General features: G+C 44.2%; 1 protein-coding gene across 14 annotated transcripts in view; it reads left to right on the top strand.

The window, feature by feature from the left end:
- The window catches only part of LOC140484719 (PH and SEC7 domain-containing protein 1-like), a 208,566-nt gene that overhangs the window by 139,790 nt on the left and 45,702 nt on the right, over window positions 1-23,074 (top strand). For all 14 annotated transcript variants that reach the window (XM_072583468.1, XM_072583466.1, XM_072583473.1 and 11 more), the window contains 2 exons: window positions 1,200-1,258; window positions 9,697-9,786. In XM_072583468.1, coding sequence (XP_072439569.1) covers window positions 1,200-1,258; window positions 9,697-9,786 — 149 coding nt within the window. The remainder of the gene's footprint in view (window positions 1-1,199; window positions 1,259-9,696; window positions 9,787-23,074) is intronic.

Raw genomic sequence — 23,074 nt, forward strand, 5'->3', positions numbered from 1 at the left:
AGATCCCACCAGGGCTACTGGTGGAATTTAAATCTAATGAATTAAATAGGAAATTGAAAGCCAGTTTCATTATGGGGACAGTTATGGGAAGTGTGTACTTTTTGGATGGCATCGTGGCTCAGTGATTAGCACTGCTGCCAGACAGCGCCAGAGACCCGGATACGATTCTAGCCTCGGGCGACTGTCTGTGTGGAATTTTCACATTCTCCCCGTGTCTGCGTGGGCTTCCTCCCACAGTCAAAGATGTGCAGATTGTTTGGATTGGCCACACTAAATTGACCATAGTGCCCTGGGAAGTGCAGGCTAAGTGAATTATAGAGTCATAGAGATTTACAGTGTGGAAACAGATCCTTCGATCCAAACACCCATACCGACCAGATATCCCAATCCAATTTAGTCCTATTAGCCAGATCTTGGCTCATATCCCTCTAAATCCTTCCTTTTCATAGACCCATCCAGATACCTTTTAAATATTGTAGTTGTACCAGCCAAAAAGGGAGAAGCAGGATCGGATGGGAGGGGGTGTTGAACCTTGGTGGGGTGCTCTTTGGAGGATCGGTGCAGATTTGAAGGGTCGAATGGCCTCTTTCCACGCTGTAGGGATTCTATGATTCTGTGACTTTGACAATTATTCTGGTAGGTATCCACCTGGTTCACTGACATCCTTTAAGGAAGGACATGTTCTGTCCTTATCTGGCATGTGGATTGGTTAATTAGGACGCCTGGTTTGTGATACAGAGTGGTGCAACAGTGCAGGTTCAATTCTGACACTGGCTGAAGCTATCACTAAAGCTATATCTTTTCAGCCTCTTCCCCTTTCCTGTGGTGTGGTGACCCCCAGGTTGACCCCCTCATCACTGACTGTACTTCTAACGAGAGACGAGTCTTCTGGGCCTTGGGCAATTTTACCTTTCTTTGTAATTGAATCCTACCTGCCCTCCGAAATGGTCCAGCAAGCCACTCAGTTAGGGGAAGAGTTACAAACACTGTCCTTACCAGCCAAGCTGACATCCCTTGAAACAACAGATATTAAAAACAAAACTGAGCTAGATAGCGCTTTGACATGAAATACAAGTGTGAGTGAGAGAGAATGACAGCAGTGTGATATTCCTTCAACTCTGGGATTGACTCGAGAGTCTGTCTCCAGTGCTATGGATTCTAGCCATCCTAAGTAATCCTCTTTCTTTTTTCTTCTGCAGATGGTATTCACACGCTAACATGTGCGCTGATGCTGCTTAATACGGATCTTCATGGACATGTAAGTGTCAATAGAGGGCAATGGAACAAGGCATGGGATGAGAAGATCGAGAATATAGCTTCTGAGAAGCGTCTTGATCTTGTCAAAGACCTACTTTACCCAGCATATACTGGCTCACATTTTATTTCCCCTTCCCGTTTTCCCTATTCCCTGGATGATTGACTGATTTATTGTTGACACGTGTGCTGTGATACAGTGAAAGGTATTGTTTTGCATGCTATACAGGCAGATCGTACCATACAAAGTAAATCAAGGTAGCAGGACAGAGTGCAGAATACAGAGTTACAGTCACAGAGAAGGTGTATAGAGAGAGAGAGAGAGAGAGAGAGATCAGAATTAACATTTGAGAAGTCTTCAAAATGTGGAGAGGTCAGTGTGGAACTGGGGTAGACAAAGTCAGAAGTTGCACAACGTCAGGTTATTGCTCCTTCATTAAGTGAAGTTTTCAAATAAACTTGTTGGACAATAACCTGGTATCATGTGACTTCTCACTTTTTTCAAAATATGATATCCCTATTGTTGCTGCTACTGAGTTATCGCACTAATTAGGCATTACCAATAGAAATGTCAGAAAATATCTATGAAAAACTGTAAAGTCACATATTTAGTTTTATTAAATGTAGCGATTGAAGTAATCTGTGCTGAAGAAATTGGAAATTCTCTGCTGGAAATGTCTGTAGACACTGGACGACAAATTGAGTTTTTAAGATCGGGAATAATCAATTTTTGTGAGCTGTTTGCAGAGGCCAATAGAGATCTGTAAAACAATAAAAAGGTTTAATAGGATACATATTGAGAAAATGATTTCACTTTTATGGGAACTTCAAAACTAAAGGTTGTAATTATAAAATCGACACAAATAAATCTATTCCAATATCTAATAAATCTCCCCAAAGCCTGTCCACCACCTACAAGGCACAAGCCAAGGGTGTGATGGAATATTCCCTGCTTGCCTGAATGAATGCAGCTCCAACACCTCAACAAGTTCGACACCATCCAGGACAAAGCAGCCCCCTTCTTGATTAGCATCCCATCCACCACCGTCAACATTGATTAAGGCAGAGTGACAGCAATGTCTACCATCTACGAGAGGTGCTGCAGCAACTTCCCTAGACTCCTTCAACAACGACCTCTTCTATCTAGAAGGACAAGGGCAGCAGAGACATGTAGCACCACCACCTTCAGGTTCCACTCCAGGCTACTCACCATCCCGACAGTTGGAAATATATCACTGTTCCTTCAATATTGCTGGGTCGGAATCCTGGAGTTCACTCCTTAACTACATTGTGGGTCTGTCTTGACCTCATGGACCTCCTTAACTGCATTGTGGGTCTAGCTAGACCTCATGGACCTCCTGAACTGTATTGTGGGTCTATCCAGACCTCATGGACCTCCTGAACTGCATTGTGGGTCTATCCAGACCTCATGGATTACAACTCACTGCCACCTTCTCCAGGGCAGTTCAGGATAGGCAATAAATGCTGGCCCAGCCAGTGACAGACGGATCCCCTTCATAAATAAAGCAATCCAATAGTGAATTCGAGAGAAACTTCTTCACCCAGGGAGTAGTGAGACTGTGAGGTGAGTGATGTCAATACACTAAGGGCAGCACAGTGGCTCAGTGGTTAGCAATGCTGCCTCTCAGCGCCAGGGACCCGGGTTCGATTCCCACCTTGGGCGACTGTCTGTGTGGAGTTTGCACATTCTCCCCATGTCTGCATGGGTTTCCTTTGGATGCGCTGGTTTCCTCCCACAGTCCAAAGGTGTGCAGGTCAGGTGAATTGACCGTGCTAAATTGCCCTTAGTGTTAGGTGTATTAGTCAGAGGGAAATGGGTCTGGGTGGGTTACTCTTCGAAGGGTCAGTGTGAACTTGTTGGGCCGAAGGGCCTGTTTCCACACTGTAGGGAATGTAATCCCAAGCCTTCACTCCAGGAGCAGTGAACTCGAGCCATCAGCTGAAAACTAAAGTCCTTCTGGGTCTGTGTGAGCCCAACACCATCTATTCATGGTTATTTTGTCTTACTTAAAAAAAACACTCCGGGATTACTCAAAGCTGTTTACCAGATGCCTGTCAATAAGAGATATTTCAATACCACTGTGATAACACCCCCCCCCCCCCCCTTCCTCTGCAAGAGAAACAGGACAGGACACATCTTGCAAAGGCACAGTATTGTCATACAATGTATAGATAAAGTCATAGAGTTAAACAGCACGGAAACAGACCCTTCAGTCCAACTCGTCCAGGCCGACCAGATATCCTAAATTAATCTAGTCCCATTTGTCAACACTTAGCTCATATCCCTCTACACCCTCCCTATTCATATACCCATTCAGCTGCCTTTAAATGTTGTAATTGTACCAGCCTCTACCACGTCCTCTGGCAGGTGAAGGTGAGGACTGCAGATGCTGGAGATTAGAGTCGAGAGTGTGGCGCTGGAAAAGCACAGCCCTTCGTCAGGAATGGAATTCGTGATGAAGGGTTTATGCCCAAAACATTGATTCTCCTGCTCTTTGGATGTTGCCTGACCTGCTGTGCTTTTCCAGCACCACACTCTCACCTCCTCTGGCAGCTCCTTTCATATACACACCATCTGGATGAAAATGTTTTCCCTTAGGACCCTTTTAAATCTTTTCCCTCTCTCACCTTAAACCTATGCCCTCCAGTTTTGGACTCCTCCACGCTGGGGAAAAGACCTTGGCTATTCACCCTAACCATGCATCAAGGGATATGGAGTTCATGGAGTTGTGGTACAGATTAGCTGCTTAATTGAATCATAGAGGAGGCTCAGTGGCTGTGTGGTCCCCTTCAGTTTGAATATACACCTTGATCCAATTGGCCTATAGTGGCACAGTGGTTAGCACTGCTACCTCACAGCGCCAGAGACCTGGGTTCAATTCCTGCCTCAGGCGACTGACTGTGTAGGGTTTGCAAGTTCTCCCTGTGTCTGTGTGGGTTTCCTCCGGGTGCTCCGGTTTCCTCCCACAGTCCAAAGATGTGAATTGGCCACGCTAAATTGCCCGTAGTGTTAGGTAAGGGGTAAATATAGGGGTATGGGTGGGTTGCGCTTCGGCGGGGCGGTGTGGACTTGTTGGGCCAAAGGGCCTGTTTCCATACTGTAAGTAATCTAATCTAATCTGAAGATTACCCTGGAATTTGACTCCTTATCAGGGGAATTTCACAAGTTTATGTGAAGAGTTAGGAATAGTTCTGCCAAACTTTAGCACTGATTAATGTTTGTACTCCAAACTTTGCACTTCTGTTAAGGCTTTGGTAACTGAGCACACTTCACTGCTGTATAGAATTTTCCCCATAGTAGAGTTACCTTCTCGGAGAAAGGGAGGACTGCGGATGCTGGAGATCAGGGAAGAGAGCTTCTTCAAGGAAGGCATCCTTGGAAGAGCTCTGAAGAAGGGCTCATGCCCGAAACGTCGATTCTCCTGCTCCTTGGATGCTGCCTGACCTGCTGCGCTTTTCCAGCAACACATTTTCAGCAGTGGATTTATAGCTTGTACACACAGAGGTTAACACATCCTGCTGAATTCGGCTTTTAACATTGCCCTTGATTCAGCAACTTGAATGATTTTAGGAAAGTATTCTGCCAATCACCTAAATAAAGGCCTAGCTGGAGGCCAAGGAATAAGCGGTGACAAAGACTCATATCTCTAACATTCCTTCAAATTCCTAACTCCACAAATTCGAATTCTACATTGTGCTGGGAGTAACCATCAGCAGCAGCACAGTAATTGGGCTTCAGAATTACAATAGCTCAGCAGGAGCTGAGTTCAATGTAATCTATCTGAGCAGAGAGTTCACTGATGACTTTGCAACCAATAGCAACCAAATGCTCCCTACTTCAATTGATGGCCTCCGAACAAAGACTCATCGTTGCTGAAACAAGGTGTTGATTATACCTTTCAGTCAAAGTTGGATAGGAACAGGGGGAGGCCATTCAACTGCTTGAGCCTCTTCTGCCGTTGATTTAGATCATAGCTGGTCTGTGTTTTAACTCCATCAACCTGCTTTTGTCGCTAAGCTTTGCCTAGCAAAAACTATTAATCACCGTGAAGACATTTTCGTTTGACCTCCTTCTCCCCCCCCCCCCCCCCCCCCCCTCAAACAGCTTTTAGGGGATGGGGAAACTTCCAGATTTTCACGTGAAGAAGTGTTTTCTGACAACACTGTTGAAAAATCTAGTAGGAATTTATTGATCATCCCTGCTTGTCCCCCCCATCAGAAGAGAAAATACTTTCCCTCGATCTACTCTCTCAACACCTCTTTAACACTTCAGTAAGATCACCCCTTGACCTTGTACTTAAGGGAATACAAGCCTCATCCAAGGGTTCCCAGTTCATTTTATGTTTTTTTTTCAATATGGATGCACATTCTTTCAGAAGGTATGCTGTTGGGAACTGAACTCCAGCCTAGAGGTGAGACTGACTGCCCTTGACATTAAGGTAGCATGGGAATCTATGTAGCCCTAGCAAATTTTATGTCAATAGCATTCTAGGGGAAACTCTGTACTGGTCGATGTCATGCCTAGCATAAAGGATGATGGCTGTGGAAGTTAAATGTCTCAATCCCAAGACATCGCGACAGGAGTTCCTCAGCATAGTGTCCTAGTCCCCTGAGCCCAGTCATCTCCAGCTGCTTCATCAATGGTGTTTCTCCACCCCTCACTTCATAAAGTCGGAAGTGGGAATGTTTGCTCAAGCTTATACAATGACCTGGGCAATACAAGTTTGGGCTGATAAGTGACCAGTAACATTCACACCATACAAGTGCTGGGCAATGACCTTCTTAAAAAAAGGGAGGACCAAACCATCTTCCCTTAACATATTCAACTGCCATTACCATTGCAGAATCCCCCATCATCAACATTCCGGGGGATAAACTAAGATTGATCAGCCATATAGTGGAATCAGAGATAGATAGGGTGATGAAGAAGGCACTTGGCCGACTTGCCTTCATTGGTGAGGACATGGAGCAGAACATTGAGTGTAGGAGTTGATATGTCATGTTGCAGCTGTACAGGATGTTGGTGAGACCACTTGGAGAATGATGCACACAATTCTGGTCACCCTTCTATTAGGAAGGACGTTGTTAAACTTGAGAGGGTGCAGAAAGGATGGAGGTTTGGAGTTATAGAGAGAGGCTGAATTGGCTGGAGCATTTTTTCCCTGGAGTATCGGAGGCTGAGAGGTGATCTTCTCGAGGTTTATAAAATCATGAGAGGCGTAGATAGCGTGAATAGCTAAGGTCCTTTTCCTACGTTAGGGGAGACCAAAACTAGAGAGCATAGGTATGAGGTGAGAGAGGAAAGATTTAAAAGGGACCTGAGGGGTAACCTTTTCACACAGAGGGTGATGTATGTATGTAACAAGCTGCCAAAGGAAGAGGTGGAGGTGGATACAGTTACAACATTAAAAAGGCAATGGGTAAATGAATAGGAAGAGTTCAGAGGGATATGGGCCAAATTCTGGCAAATAGGACGAGGTTAGATTGGGATGTCTGGTCGACATGGACAAGTTAGACTGAAGGTTCTGTTTCCATGCTGTATGACTCTCACTACAAGAGCAAGGAATCAGAGGCTGTGAAGTCTGATGAGCAACTCACCTCCTAACTCCCCAACGTCCATCTATTTACAAAGCACAAGTCAGGAGTTTTACAGAATACTCTCCACTTGACTGGATGACTGTGGGTCCAACAACACTCAAGAAGCTGAAAGCACTCAACAATCCAGGAAAAAGAAGCCCATTTGATAAGCACCCTATTCACCATTCATTACTTTCACCACTGAAGTACAGTGGCAGCAGTGTGTATCATATACAAGATGAACAATCGCAGCCCAAATGATGCTCTTTGACAGCATCTTCTAAACCTGTGACCTCCCTCAACTAGAGGGACTAAAGCAGCAGATACATGGGAACATCATCGCCTGTGAGTACCCCTCCAAGCCGCTCACCATTCTGTCTTGGAAATATATCGCCATCCCTTCACTGTTGTCCGCACCCTGACAGCACGATGAGTGCCCCTGCATGAAATGCTGTTTGAGTTGTTTGAGTTGTACTACAGTTACACAGAGCTTTGGTGAGACCACACTCAGAGTATTGCCTGCAGTTTTGGGGTCTCCACCTCAGAAAGGATCTGCGCTCTTGTGCAAGACCGAGTGCAGTAGAGGTTCATTGGGCTGATACAGGAATTGGCTGGACCGTCCGTGTGAGGAGAGGTTTGTTCGACCGACCCTATATTCATGAGAGCTTTTGGAAGGATGAGTGGGGGTCAGATTGAAAGGTATAGGGGGTGAGGTGGTGGCCTAGTGATATTATTGCTGGACTGTTAATCCAGGGGGCCCAGGTTTGAATCTTGCCATGGCAATTGGTGGAATTTGAACCTAATTTCTTTTTTTAAAACCTGGAACTATGAATCTGATGGTGACCATGAATCCATTGTCAATGGTTGGAAAAATTCTTCTGGTTCACTAATGTCCTTCAGAAAATTCTTACCTGGCCTACATGTGACTCCAGACCCACAGGAATGTGGTTGACTCTTAACTGCCCTCTGGGCAATTAGGGATGGGCAGTAAATGTTGGCCTAGCCAGTGACGTCCATGTCTCATGAATAAATAAAAAGAAAAATTCTAACAGGGCTGGACAGACTAGATGCAGAGAGGATCTTTCCCTGGGTTGGAGTCTAGAATTGGGGACACGATCTGTAGATACAGGGTAGACCATTTGGGACTGGGTTTAGGGAAAGTTTCTTCCTTCACAGGACAGGAAACCTGTGAAATTCTCTACCACAGAAGGCAGTGGAGCCCAAGTTATTAAAAATATTCAAGAAGCAAATGGATAAATGTTTAGATTTTTTTTTAGAAAAGAGCCTTAAGGGGTATAGGGAGAAAGCAAAAATATGGCACTAAGACAAAGGATTAGTCATCAAGTCACACAGCAAAGAAACCGATCCCTTAGTCCAACCAGTCATAGAGGTGTACAGCACGGAAACGGACTTTCATTTCAACTTGTCCATGCTAACTAGACATCCTAACCTAATCTAGTCCCATTTGCCAGCACTTGGCCCGCATCCTATTCACATACCGTTACAACTTTTAAAAGGCATCTGGGTGGGTATTAGGCTCGATGATTTCCTCTGGCAGCTCATTCCATACAAGCACCACCCTCTGTGTGAGAAAGTTGCCCCTTGGGGCACTTTTTAAATCTTTCCCCTCTAACCTTCAACCTATGCCCTCCAGTTTTTGACTCCTCCATCCTGGAGCAAAGACCTTGTCTATTTTATCCATGCCCCTCAACTTTATAAACCTCTGTAAGGTCACCCCTTAGCCCCCAACACTGCAAAGAAAACAGACCCAGCCTTATTCAGCCTCTCCCTACCATGTCGACCATAATCCCAAACTAAATTAGTCCCATCTGCCTTCACTTGCCCGATTTTCCTTCCAAACGTTTCTTACTCACGTACTTATCTAAATATCTTTTAAACATTGTGACTATACCCACATCCACCACTTCCTGTGGGAGTTCATTCCACATGCAAACTGCAGCGTGTTTAAAGTAAAATTGCCCCTCATGTCTTTTTTAAACATCTTTCTCCTCACGCCTTAAAAATATGATGTGGAGGTGCTGGTATTTGACTGGAGTAGACAAGGTCAGAAGTCACACAGGTTATAGTCCAACAGGTTAATTTGAAATCACATGCTTTCTGAGCACTGCTGCTTCATCAGGTGATGAAGCATATGAAATATGCCCTTAAAAATGGTTGTGACCATATTGAATAGCTCAGAGGGTTGAATGGCCTCCTCCTATGGACTGCAGCGGTTCAAGGCGGCATGGTGGCTCAGTGGTTAGTACCGCTGCCTCACAGCACCAGGGTTCCAGGTTCGATTCTGGCCTCGGGCGACTGTCTGTGTGAAGTTTGCACGTTCTCCCAGTGTCTGCGTGGGTTTCCTCCCACAGTCCAAAGATGTGCAGGTTAGGTGGATTGGTCACGCTAAATTGCCCATAGTGTTAGGGGCATCAGTCAGAGGAGGATGGAACTGGGTGGGTTACTGTTTGGAGGGTAGTGTGGACTTGTTGGGCCAAAGGGCCTGTTTCCATACTGTAGGGAATCTAATCATCAAATCAAAAAAGGAGCAGCTCACTATGATCTCCTCCAGGGCAGTTAGGGATGAGCACCAGAGGCTGGCTTTGCTGGCAATGCCTACATTCTGCGAAAGGATTTGTATTAAAGGGTAAAAAAAAGTGGTGGCAGGAGGTTTGGAGGGAAGACATGCTAGTATAGGGACTGTTTCAGCCAAATGGCCGATCTCTGTGCCGGAAATTCTGTTTTTCCACGGCCCTGCCTCTTCCTTACCACATCGTTCCCTCAATTACTCAGGAGGCTCTCTCTTTTGCACTGGGCTCTTAACTTTCCTTTTTCTGATCACAGAACATCGGCAAGAGGATGTCTTGTTCCGACTTCATCGGGAACCTGGAAGGTCTGAATGACGGGAAAGATTTCCCAAAGGAACTCCTCAAGGTAAGATTGCAGAGAAAAACAATTAACTTTTTATTGACACTGGTCATGCCCAGACAAGGGACTTCTGTAATATTGAGAGTTAGTTTTTAATCAAAATCCTTCCAGTATCCATTTTTTTATTAAAAAACACAATTCTAATTGCTTGTCAAGTCCAGCAAACTCAGAAAGCAGCATCAGTATAAGTTTAAAAGTATTGAGCAGCATGGGCTGCTGATCTAATCAGTTTTCATTGAGTTCTGGGAATATGTGATTAAACTGTTCTCATTTAATAATGGAACTGTCTTTTCATTATTGCACTGAATGCTGACAGAAATTAGCTTCATGCTCAAACTAACCAAATTCAATGGCATGAAGGTTGGTCAAAGTTGGTAATGTTCTGATACAGGCAAGTTTCATTTGTTCAGTCCTTTGCCACAAGGTCCTGTATGCGTCCATGTTGCTCTCTCTCTCGCTCTCTCTCTCTCTCTCTCTCTCTTTTGACTTTTTTGCCTATGAGGTCTTGAAGGAGTACGACAAATCCTGCTGCTCCCGCATTGTTACCAGGAGTTCATGGTGTCCTGATAAGTCAAATCCCAATTTTGTTTCACTCATGAGTAGATATTGGAGCTGACATGAGGAGTTGAGGGTCTAGATTAGAGTGGTGCTAGAAAAGCACAGCAGGTCAGGCAGCATCCGAGGAGCAGGAAAATTGACATTTCGGGCAAAAGCCCTTCATCAGGAATAGACATGTACCAACAGATTTAGGAACAGCTTCTTCGCCTCTGATATTAGACTTCTGAATGGACCCCTCAAATTTCAAATTTAATGTTGATCTCGCTCTTTGTGTGTCTTCTCTGCAGCTGGAACACTGTATTCCTCGCTCTGGTCTATTACCCTCATGCACTTTGTATGGTATGATCTGCCTGTACTGCACACAAAACAGAACTTTTCACTGTATCTAGGTACATGTGAAGGGCTGATGAAGGGCTTTTGCCTGAAATGTCGATTTTCCTGCTCCTCGGATGCTGCCTGATCTGCTGTGCTTTTCCAGCACCACTCTAATCTAGACTCTGGTTTCCAGCATCTGCAGTCCTTGTTTTTACCATGAGGAGTTGAGGCACAGGGCAGTCTTGAAGGGCCAAAAGGCCTTACTCATGCTGTAGCTATTTGCTTTCTGAATGAAGGAGGTCATTACGGTAAGTGTAGAGCAATGTTTCCAGTAGTTTTTCCAATCCTTTCTTGGGATGTGGTTGTTGTTAGCAAGACTTGCATTTGTTATTGCTACCTGACGGTAGAAATGAAATAAGCTAAAAATAAATGAACAAACTCCCTCTGGTACAAAATATTAATAATTTGAGTCCTGGTACACAGCAAGTTTAAGAGACTGTATAGTTTTTCAAAAGCTTTCTTTGCCTCAAGCCTGCTCCTGATGTACACTAATTGATAGAGGTTGATTTGTATCATTCAGCAGTGCAGTATCATTGTCAGCACAACCACGAGGATAGTAGAAGGTGAAATGGATAGATATTTGTCTTGACCAGTAATTCCTGTTACCAGGTTTCTGTTTTTATACTTTTTAACAAAGACTGCTATTCACTACAGTGCCCGCAGGGTCTTGCAATATACTGTTTTGAATTTTAAACTTTAGTGCCTGTGGAAAGAATCTAATTAATTCCCCATGTATGAGACCAATGCAGGTTAAGGAACTGGGTGAGGTAGCACAAAGTGACAGAATCATTGTAGTGCTGAGTTTGAGACATCTTAACTAAAGTTAATTCTCAAATATCAGGCAGCACAGTGGGTTCCCAGATCACTTGCAATGTGTTGCAGTGTTTTGTTTTTCCCACAGCTGTTCCAATCACACAGCAAGGATTCGTAAATGTATCAATGTGGTTTACTTATTCAAAATGAAATTGGACCATTCAGTATCCCATCCTGTCCCATGGTGGATTATCACGCAGTTTAAGATTTGCTTTAATTTGTTGTTGTCACATGTACCTAGATACAGTGAAAGGTTCTGTTTTGCGTGCAGTACAGGCAGATCATACCATACAAAGTGCATGAGGGTAATAGACCAGAGCGAGGAATACAGTGTTCCGGCTGCAGAGTAGATGCACAAGGAGCGAGATCAACATTAAATTTGAAATTTGAGGGGTCCATTCAGAAGTCTAATAACAGCGGGGAAGCAGCTGTTCCTAAATCTGTTGGTATGCGATGGAAGAAGTTGGAAGGGAGTATAACCGGGGTGGGAGGGGTCTCTGATGAGGTTGGCTACCTTTTCACGGCAACGAAACGTGTAAATGGATGGGAAACTGCATGATGGTCCGGGCTGTGTTCATAACTTTCTGTAGTGTCTTGTGGTCCTGGACAGAGCCATGGCCGTGCCAAGCCATGATGCATCCAGATAGAATGCTTTCTATGGTGCATCTGTAAACATTTGTGAGGGCCCTTCTGGATATGCTCCCTTGCAAGTCTATACTTAAATATAAAGTTGCCGTTGTCTTATCAGACCACAGGGCTACTCTGTCATTACAGAGAAACGACTGGTGGTGATTTAACCTGAAGGTCACGGTTAAGAAAAAGAAGGAAGCATATGTCAGGTTTAGACAGGATAGATCAAGTGAATCCTTAGAAGAGTATAAAGAAAGTAGGAGTATACTTAAGAGGGAAATCAGGAGGGCAAAACGGGGACATGAGATAGCTTTGGCTTGATAGAATTGAGGAGAGTCCAAAGGGTTTTTACAAATATATTAAGGACAAAAGGGTAACTAGGGAGAGAATAGGGCCCCTCAAAGATCAGCAAGGTGGCCTTTGTGTGGAGCCACAGAAAGTGGGGGAGATACTAAATGAATATTTTGCATCAGTATTTACTGTGGAAAAAGATATGGAAGATATAGACTGTAGGGAAATAGGTGGTGACATCTTGCAAAATGTCCAGATTACAGAGGAGGAAGTGCTGGATGTCTTGAAACGGTTAAAAGTGGATAAATCCCCAGGACCTGATCAGGTGTACCCGAGAACTCTGTGGGAAGCTAGAGAAGTGTTTGCTGGGCCTTTTGCTGAGATATTTGTATCATCGATAGTCACAGGTGAGGTGCCGAAAGACCGGAGGTTAGCAAACTTGGTGCCACTGTTTAAGAAGGGCGGTAAAGACAAGCCAGGGAACTATAGACTGGTGAGCCTGACCTCAGTGGTGGGCAAGTTGTTGGAGGGAATCCTGAGGGACAGGATGTACATGTATTTGGAAAGGCAAGGACTGATTCGGGATAGTCAACATGGTTTTGTGTGTGGGAAATCATGTCTCACAAACTTGATTGAGTTTTTTGAAGAAGTAACAAAAAAGATTGATGAGGGCAGAGCAGTAGATGTGATCTATATGGACTTCAGTAAGGCGTTCGACAAGATTCCCCATGGGAGACTGATTAGCAAGGTTAGATCTCATGGAATACAGGGAGAACTAGCCATTTGGATACAGAACTGGCTCAAAGGTAGAGGGTGGTGGTGGAGGGTTGTTTTTCAGACTGGAGGCCTGTGACCAGTGCCACAAGGATCGGTGCTGGGTCCTCTACTTTTAGTCATTTACATAAATGATTTGGATGCGAGCATAAGAGGTACAGTTAGTAAGTTTGCAGATGACACCAAAATTGGAGGTGTAGTGGACAGCGAAGAGGGTTACCTCAGATTACAAAAGGATCTGGATCAGATGGGCCAATGGGCTGAGAAGTGGCAGATGGTGTTTAATTCAGATAAATGTGAGGTGCTGTATTTTGGGAAAGCAAATTTTAGCAGGACTTATACACTTAATGGTAAGGTCCTAGGGAGTGTTGCTGAACAAAGAGACCTTGGAGTGCAGGTTCATAGCTCCTTGAAAGTGGAATTGCAGGTAGATAGGATAGTGAAGAAGGAATTTGGTATGGCTTTCCTTTATTGGTCAGAGTATTGAGTACAGGAGTTGGGAGGTCATGTTGCAGCTGTACAGGACATTGGTTAGGCCACTGTTGGAATATTGCTTGCAATTCTGGGCTCCTTCCTATCTGAAAGATCTTGTGAAACTTGAAAGGGTTTAGAAAAGATTTACAAGGATGTTGCCAGAGTTGGAGGATCTGAGCTACAGGGAGATGCTGAACAGGCTGGGGCTGTATTTCCTGGAGCGCCGGAGGCTGAGGGGTGACCTTATAGAGGTCTACAAAATTGAGGGGCATCAATAGGATAAATAGGTAAAGTCTTTTCCCTGATATTGGGGAGGCCAGAACTAGAGGGCATAGGTTTAGGGTGAGAGGGGAGAGATATAAAAGAGACCTAAGGGGCAACTTTTTCACGCAGAGGGTGGTACGTGTATGGAATGAGCTGCCAGAGGATGTGGTGGAGGCTGGTACAATTGCAACATTTAAGAGGCATTTGGATGGGTATATGAAAAGGAAGGGTTTGGAGAAATATGGGCCAGGTGCTGGCAGGTGGGACTAGATTGGGTTGGGATATCTAGTCAGCATGGATGGGTTGGACCGAAGGGTCTGTTTCCATGCTGTACATCTCTATGACTCTATGACCTCAGGTGAGGGGAGAGGTTGAGAAGGAGAGTCCTTCATGGTCACGGTTGATGTGGGAACTTAAGTTATGCCATTGGCATCACTTTGCATTGCAAATCAGCCATCCTGCCAACTGAGCAAACCCCTTGAAATGATATCACATGCAATAGATAGAGCTTTGCAAGGTGCTGCTGTCCTGAATGCCAAAGACTGCCAGCAACAATAGGCAGTATTGCTGAGCAACGTTCCCTGTAACCTGAGCATCTGCATGGCCCCACAGCTACCTGGAGAAGCTGGACACCATTCAGAGTGCTTCCACATTGATATCTACATACGGATGCTGTTGCCGTGCACAGACCTTGAAGGTGTGTACAGTGGGGGGGAAATATCTAGAGGTAAATTAATAGTTGCTGGGTCATTAAGTTGCTGAACTAGGATTTTGAGCCTTCAGGTTCTTCTCTGGGACTTGTGACATTAGTTTGGCTAAGACTCAGGTGTAGGGCTGAGGGAATGCTGTATTTCATGATAAGACATTATACTGAAGTTCTGTCTGTTCATTGGATAGATGTCAGAAATAGCAATTTTGTATTCCAAGAGTAGGAAATTGTCTCAATGTCCTGGTGGAGGTTCTTTCCTCTGCAGATGCTACTAATACACAATCTTATTTGTTATTTTCTGGAATCCTGCTAGTTTTGTCTACATAACATCAGGAATCATACTGCAGAAAGGAAACAAATTCCATTGATTACAAAGGATGTTGGGATATTGATGCAAATATATGTATTGCAAAACTATTTCTTATTGGCCTGCACAAATTGGCAGCTGTGGCCCAGAGGATTGGTTGGTCTTCAGATTTGGTGGCACTGCCTCCAGTGGCTGGAGGACCATCAACCATAATCTCCCTGTTACCCTTCATTCATGGGTTTGGGGTCACTGCAACCCTCAGGATTGATGCACAAACCCACAAGTGGATCAGAGAGAATCATTCTGCAGCCACACCAAAGCCTGCTTTAGGCAATACAGATCTTAATTTTATTCTGATCATAGAGCAGCCAGAGTAAGTGTTGGAGGTTGGTACAATTGCAACATTTAAGAGGCATTTGGATGGGTATATGAATAGAAAGCGTTTGGAGGGACATGGGCAGGATGCTGGCAGGTGGGACTAGATTGGGTTGGGATATCTGGTCGGCGTGGACGGGTTAGACCGAAAGGGTCTGTTTCCGTGCTGTACATCTCTAACTCTATTATTTCTTTCCCTTTGGCTCCTCTCCTTGAAGGTATTGATATTTTTATGCCCAACCCTCTAATGATTCTGTTTTATGTTCTGATTTTCTGCTGTTCATGGGATATTTGTGAATCATGACTGTAAAGACATGGTGCAGATATGATAGGCTGAATGACCTCCTCCTGCATTGTAATATCTCCGTGAGAACACTGGAGACAACAAAAGTAATTAGATTAGATTCCCTACAGTGTGGAAACAGGCTCTTTGGCCCAACAAGTCCACACCAACTCTCTGAAGTGTAACTCACTCAGACCCATTTTCCTCTGATTAATGCACCTAACACTATGGGCAATTTAGCACGGCCAATTCACCTGACCCGCACATCTTTGGACTGTGGGAGGAAACGGAGCACCCGGAAGAAACCCACGCAGACACTGGGAGAAAGTACAAACTCCACACAGACAGTCACCCAAGGCTGGAATTGAACCTGGGTTCCTGGTGCTGTGAGGCAACAGTGCTAACCACTAAGCCACCATGCCACCCAGAAAGACATTGAGCTTTAGCGAGCCGGACATGATTTGAGCATGCAATCTTCTGATCTGGAGTCAGACGCACGACCACTGCGCCACAAGCCCACAGCCTCGTTGAAAGTCATTATCCAAAGCCCATTATTAATTCATCAATTTCATCTTCTGAAGGACTAACTTTTTTTTACCAATCTATTCCTTTTTCTTGACTTGTAACTTTTCCCTCTTTCTATGGATTTACATACACAAAAAAAAGCTGTGGAAAAATTATGATACGGATAGAGGCCAATCAACTCATCGTGGTTACATCAGCTGAAAAGGAGAAAGGGAAAAGCTGGCTGCATATTCTAATCCCATGTATCAGAATTTGTTCCAGAACCTTGCGGGTTTAGGTGCAGATCCAGATTACAGATCCAGAGTTTCTACTTCAACTACTAAACTGGGCAGTGAATGTCAGGCACCCACCAGCCTCTGGGTGTTAAGTGGTTTTCCTCATGTCTCCCACTGCTGGTCACTTTGCAACTATGTCTCCATTATCATTGTCATGCCCGTTTTATTGTGTAAATTTATCCATCTTGTTATAAATGCTGCGTGCATTCAGGCAAAGAGCCTTCGGTTTTGTCTTTTGAATGTTTTTCTCTACACTGACTTTACCTGCTGCTGCATTTTTACATTTGCTTGTCCCTTCCTGTCTGTCTGGTTATCATTATGTGCTATTGCCTAGCCCTTTTGATTCTTCCAAATCTCCTCTCATGTGAACACCCTACACCCTCCTACCCATTTTTGTAGTTTGGAGCCCTTTCGATGGCCTGGATATACGGTTTACCAATGTAGGCCACATCCAGTGTAAGTCGGGAGTGTGATGCTGAAAAAGCACAGCAAATCAGTCAGCATCCAAAGGAGCAGGAGAATCGATCCAGTAAGCCGGGTGAAGACTGCTCCAGCTGCATAGCTTCCACTTTCCCCTGAACTGGCACCAGTTCCCTTTGAATCAAAATCTCTTTCTCCCACCCAAACATTGAAGGACACATTCAACTCCCTGATCATATTTTCTTTACTTCCTCTTTATTCATTCACGGGGTGAGGACAGTAATGACCAGGTAGCATTTATTGCCCAGAGGGCAGTAAAGAGTCATCCACATTGCTGTGGGTCTGGAGTCACATGTAGGCCAGACCAGGTAAGGATGGCAGATTGCTTCCCGAAAGGACATTAGTGAACCAGATGGGTTTTTCTGACAATCAACAATGGGTTCATGAGATCATCATTAGACTCTTATTTCCAGTTTTTTAAATTGAATTCCCCAGGCATTTATCTGGGTCTCTCAATTAACAGGAGAAAGTGAGGACTGCAGATGCTGGAGATCAGAGCTGAAAATGTGTTGCTGGAAAAGCGCAGCAGGTCAGGCAGCATCCAAGGAACAGGAGAAGGAGAAGGAGCAGGAGGAGCAGGATTCCTGAAGAAGGGCTTGTGCCCGAAACGTTGATTCTCATGTTCCTTGGATGCTGCCTGACTAGCTGCGCTTTTCCAGCAACACATTTTCAGCTCTCTCAATTAACAGTCCAGCGATAATACCATAAAACCATGCCCGCACCCTACATTAGCTCATGGCTCTGTTTGTCACCTTGACGTTGTTACCTTTGCAATCTTGCTTTGACCCGAGAGATTTATACTCTCTCTAAACAGAACTTCCTCCTTGGTCCTACTTATGTCATTAATCTCCAAATGGACTCAACAGTTTTTCCCACACTCTGAGCAGATGTCCTTGAGCAGTGGCAACCAGGCAACTGACACAACCTTTGTGATTCACACTGTCCACTGCAGAGAACAACAGCATACTAATGCCCACTATTTCATTCCCACTCACGTGCAGCGAGGATTAATGTTCAAACAGCCTTTCAGAATGTGCTTTTTGAGTCTGTAGAGATTTAACTGGAGGAAGTTACAGAGTAAGCCTCACATTCCTGTACCATACTACGCAACAGAGAACGGTGGGTGCTGGAAATCTGAAATGGAAATGAGAAAAAAACTGGAGAAACTCTGCAGGTGTGTGGAGAGAAAGCAGTGTTAATACTTGGGTGGAGTGACCCTTCTTCAGAACTGATAGTAGCTAGGAAAAGGTGGTGATGATAGGGGCTGGGGAGGAGGGACTAGGTAGTTGGAAATGGAGCCCAAAAGGAGAGAAAGTAACAGGCAAAGGAGTTTTTGATGATGGGAAGGACAAAAGCTGACAATAGCAGCCCTTTTCCCCCCAACGGGCGAATCCTCTTCCTTCTGATTGGAGGAAGCTTTGTCAAAACTGTACTATCTAAGGGTCTTCTGTCTGTTGGGATTGGGTAAGACTATAATTTTCTGTTGTGGACAGTCAGGATTAGGGCTTACAGTATACGGATACTTGCAATGGAGAGCGATTCCTCTGGGTCTGAATGTACCTGAGGGACGAGTTATATCTCTGGAGACTTTGAATTTTTGTGTTTATGCCTTTGCTTGCTGATAGTGTATCATTTAACTGTGCACCCTCTTCCTCTCCTGCTCCCTGCTGACTGGGTAGCCTTTCCCCAGAGAAGTCTTTTTGTTTGGGGTGAGGTGATAGTACATACACAAACATGCAGCTTCATTCTTAGAATTAGAATAAGGTTTTATTGTCATGTGTACTCAAGTACAAAAGTGCAGTACAGTGAGAAGTATATAATGTTACCACGCACTGTGCCATCTTAGGATATGAAGTATCTCGTTCTGAAACTTCAGTACTAAAATAGATAAGGTACAAAAATAGAGAAATAAAGAAAAAAGCTAAAGGTTCCATATGACTGTTTTTCATAGGAAAATAACTAAAGTTAAAAGATAATCATTGCAGTCTTTCTATGGTCTGCAGTTGGTCCACGCTAGAAGCTTTCCATATGTGGTCTCACTCTCCCTGGTGCTGGGCTGACCCCAATTGAGCTTGTTAGCCACTGACAGCCATCTGGAACAGACTGACCGCTCCAGGCCCCCAGGCCACAGAGGCCCAGTGTGGAGGCTGCCCAGCTGCAGGCCCCCAGTCCACAGGACCACCAAGCTCCAGGTCCCCAGGCCAGGACCACCGTGCTCTAGGTCCTAGTCTACCCACCTCCGATTCTAACACCTATGGGCCGCTGCCTTCCAAATTTGGAAAATGGAAGGTGTTTCCTTCTGTTTCACAGTCATAAACAATGGAAGGAAGTTATCTACGATGACTATTTTCAAACCCCCCCCCCATGTGAAACACTAACCCCAAGAATGGACTGACTGCCAGAGAGCCCTGAAGCTGTTGACACACTTCCTACAACTACAGACACATTCCCGAGGAACTCTTGTAAACATAGACGATCTCTTGTAAATGTAGACGGGCTGCCAGGGATGGTCTGCAAATATTCACTCCCTTCCATACAGGCGTGTATATTTTCAGGGTCTCCTGTGCAAGTTCAGTTGGGGGTCAGCCCAGCACCAGGGAGAACAAGACCATGTATGGAAAGCCCCTAGCGTGAACCAACTGTAGGCTGTAATGATTATCTTTTAACTTTATTTATTTTCCTATGAAGAACCGTCATATCGAACTTTTAGATTTTTAAACTATATTTCTCTATTTTTGTACCTAATCTATTTTAGTGGATATCCTTAGAACATTGGAGTACTCCCACAGATATTGTCTTCTCTCTTTGATCAAATGTGGGGCATTGCTGGCAAGGCTATCAATTTTGTTGCCCATCCTTTAACTATCACAATCAGTGGTTTGCTTGGCTATTGCAGTTATGAGTTGACTGTGCTGCTGTAAACCTGGAGTCACATGTACACCAGACTAGGTAAAGATGGCAGATTTCAATGAAACATAATGGGTTTTGTTTTTGAACAGTAATGAAAGATAATTTAAAGGCCAGATTTATTGATTTAACTCAGTGCTGCAGTGGGATTTGAATCTGTATCCCCAAAGAAGTAGCCTGGGTCTCTGGATTACTAGTCTGGTGATAATACGCTACACCACCATCTTCCCAAGAGCTTTCATGTCATATCTAGAAAGTGTAGATGGAGAACCATGTTCCTTAGCTAACGGAAATCTGGTAACTACACAGCACTCCCTGGGTTCCAGTGCGGATCCTGAATCCATGGGTTCCACTTTGAAAAGTCCTACTTTAACTGATATCTAATCAGACATTGCTGATTTTCACCATATGCAGTCACTTCCTATTTCATACATGAGTTCACAAGCGTTAAACTCAGCAGGCAGCCCTGGGATGCTTGATTATTTTCTGATGCACTCATTTCCGAACCGATCTTACAAATAAAGTTGAATCGCAGATTCACAGCACAGACCTGTGAACAAATTGGTAGGGGGGAGGTGGGGCTGGTTGTTCTTTTCTATTGATGCTTGACAAAACAAAATACTTTGCTCAAGTTCCAGCAAATGCCTTCCTCTCAACAAAACCCACAGCAAAGAACAAAGTGCAGCAAATGTTTCCCTAGCTACAATGATCAGGAGATTTAATATTCGTAAAATAATTAAGCTCACCTCTTGAAGTTCATGCTTTCAATTTGATGCTCCCTTTCCTATTGTAGTTCAGAGTATTGCTAATGTATGCACTATAGAGACATCAGCAAAATTCATTTTTAAAAATTAAATCACATTCCAATAACTAGCTATGATTCACAGTCTTGGTATATCATGGTACATTGATGTTGCCATGACTTAACTTTCAATAGGCTAACGCTGTTCAGGCATCCCTAGCCTCATTACCATTTCTTTAAAGGCTTGATTGAATAGCTTTTAGATCACGCGGTAAATTCTATCAATCAAGATCACTCCCTTTTAGTGATTAATGCCCAACCTTTGTCATTGTCATCTACGTTCCCTTATTTACAATAGTTCAAACTTTGGAGAGAAGCTTAAAAATTCCCTATCTGACCTCTGAGACCCAAATCAAGGTAGCATTTGATGTCTAAACTCCACAGCTAAGCTGTGAATTTTGTGATCCAGTTTATAGCTTCAGGGGCCTAGTTGATTTGGAGGTGGTGTGTTACAAGTTCAGCTTCTCCACTTACAGGTTCGTCCTGTTAGGTGTTGTTCTAGTTTAAGGGTGTTAAGTTATTAGGACTGGAAATCCCAATGGGCAACACGATATTTGCTGTAATGTTGCTTACATTACTTGACCTGACTGGCACCATCTTTGATGTGACCTTTCCCTCTCTCTGACTTAAGGCCACTGTCAGCTCCACATTGTTGTCTGAAATTCAGACTGCCCACCGGAACTGCTTCCCATCCCCACCACGTGAAACCATTCCCCCACCACCCTGGGAGCAGTCAGTACTAGCCCTCATACATGACTGAGCTGCCCCTCCTGACCAGACACCTCATCCCTTCCCTACAGGCCTGAGGGCTCCACTGAACACTACCAAACCCCCTCCCTCCCAAACTGGCTGAGGTAATGGCAAATGGAGGGGCCCCGAGATATGAGGATAAGTCCCACTCAGCAGGTGCCTGTAGGGACCCTGGAAGGAGTGGCAGCGACAAAGAAGGTGACCCACATCCGAAAACAAAAAGACCCCACCAGGTAGCTGTCATGATGGGGTCAGGAAACACTGATGACCCCCCCCCAGCAAACTGATAAACAAAGTCCCCCCAGCCCCATTTCCACATTTAGAGGGTCCACTGTGGAAGGTACTATAACAACTGTAAAATGTTATATTTGTTTTATACTGTTATTTTTAAAATTTATTTTAAGTTCCGTTCTGTCACAATGTAAGAATTTAGACATACAAAATCCTATATTTCAGCTTAGAGGGTACTGATGTTTTAATTTTTTTCTTTGTCAAGGAAGGAACCTAACTCTGGCTTTAACATTGATTCTAATGGGAATTTATGCTTCACTTAAAGTCTTTTCACTTAAGATCATGATTTTCAGGAATGCATCCCTGATTTTGAGCAAAGATACTCTGCAGTTCCGATGGGTGCTTGTTCAGTGTTAGCATTCTTGTCCTGGAGTGAAGAAATTGTGTTGCAGACTGATACTCTAGTGTGTTACTGAGGGACTGCTGCATTGCCAGAGGATGCAGGCTTTTAGATGAAAGGTTGAACCAAGAACCTGCATACTTAAGTGAATGTTAGAAGTCCTGATGCACTATTTGAGAGTTAAGGAGATCTCTTGGAATCCTGGTCCATATTTACACATAACCAGAAATAGCCAGACAGAGGTGAAAAAATCCAGGCAATATGAATGGGAAGGGCATATTTCCCTACCAGAAATGTCAATAACTGGGCACGTAGCTTTAAAGATTGGAATAATTTGAGTAGATTTGATGGTATACTTCATCCAGTGGATGGTGAAAGCCTGGGACCTCAATGTTTCAAATGATGGCAGAAACCTACATCATATATAGAAAGTACTTTGATGTGCAGTTGAAATGCTATAGGGCTATTGACTAGGAGCTGGATGTGGGATTAGGCTAGATCACATCAATTTGGCCAGGACAGACACATGGGCTGAATGGCCTCACATGGTGCTGTAAAATTTGTAGATTTGAACCAGTTTTCTTCTTTTCGCTTGGAGGCGATAGTAGCATAGGAAAATTCAATCACTTTGTACTCCGAGCAGTTGCAATATTTTATTTTGGAAGGATAAGTGTGTTGTGTCCTACAATGTACATGTAATGAGTATGGTCAGAATACAATGTACCTGAATGACATGCAGAAAAGCAGGATACTACAGAAGATGTTGGAAATTAGATTTTTGAAAATGTTACTTATTTGTTCTTGGGCATCACTGGCAAGACCAGCATTTATTGCCCATCCCTAATTGCCCTGGAGACAAGTGGTGAGCTACTGCGATGATCCACTGCAACTCTTGGGGTGCAGAGTCACTCACAGAACTGTTAAGAAGGGAGTCCTTACATTTTGACCCTGCACACTAAAGGAACAGCGATATACTTCCAAGTCCGGATGGTATGTGGCTTAAAGAGGAACTTGCAGCTGGTGGGTGTTTCCATGTATCTGCTGGCCTTGCCCCTCCACATGGTAGAGGTA

The sequence above is a fragment of the Chiloscyllium punctatum genome, chromosome 13, assembly GCF_047496795.1.
Source record: "Chiloscyllium punctatum isolate Juve2018m chromosome 13, sChiPun1.3, whole genome shotgun sequence".
NCBI classification, from domain to species: domain Eukaryota; kingdom Metazoa; phylum Chordata; class Chondrichthyes; order Orectolobiformes; family Hemiscylliidae; genus Chiloscyllium; species Chiloscyllium punctatum.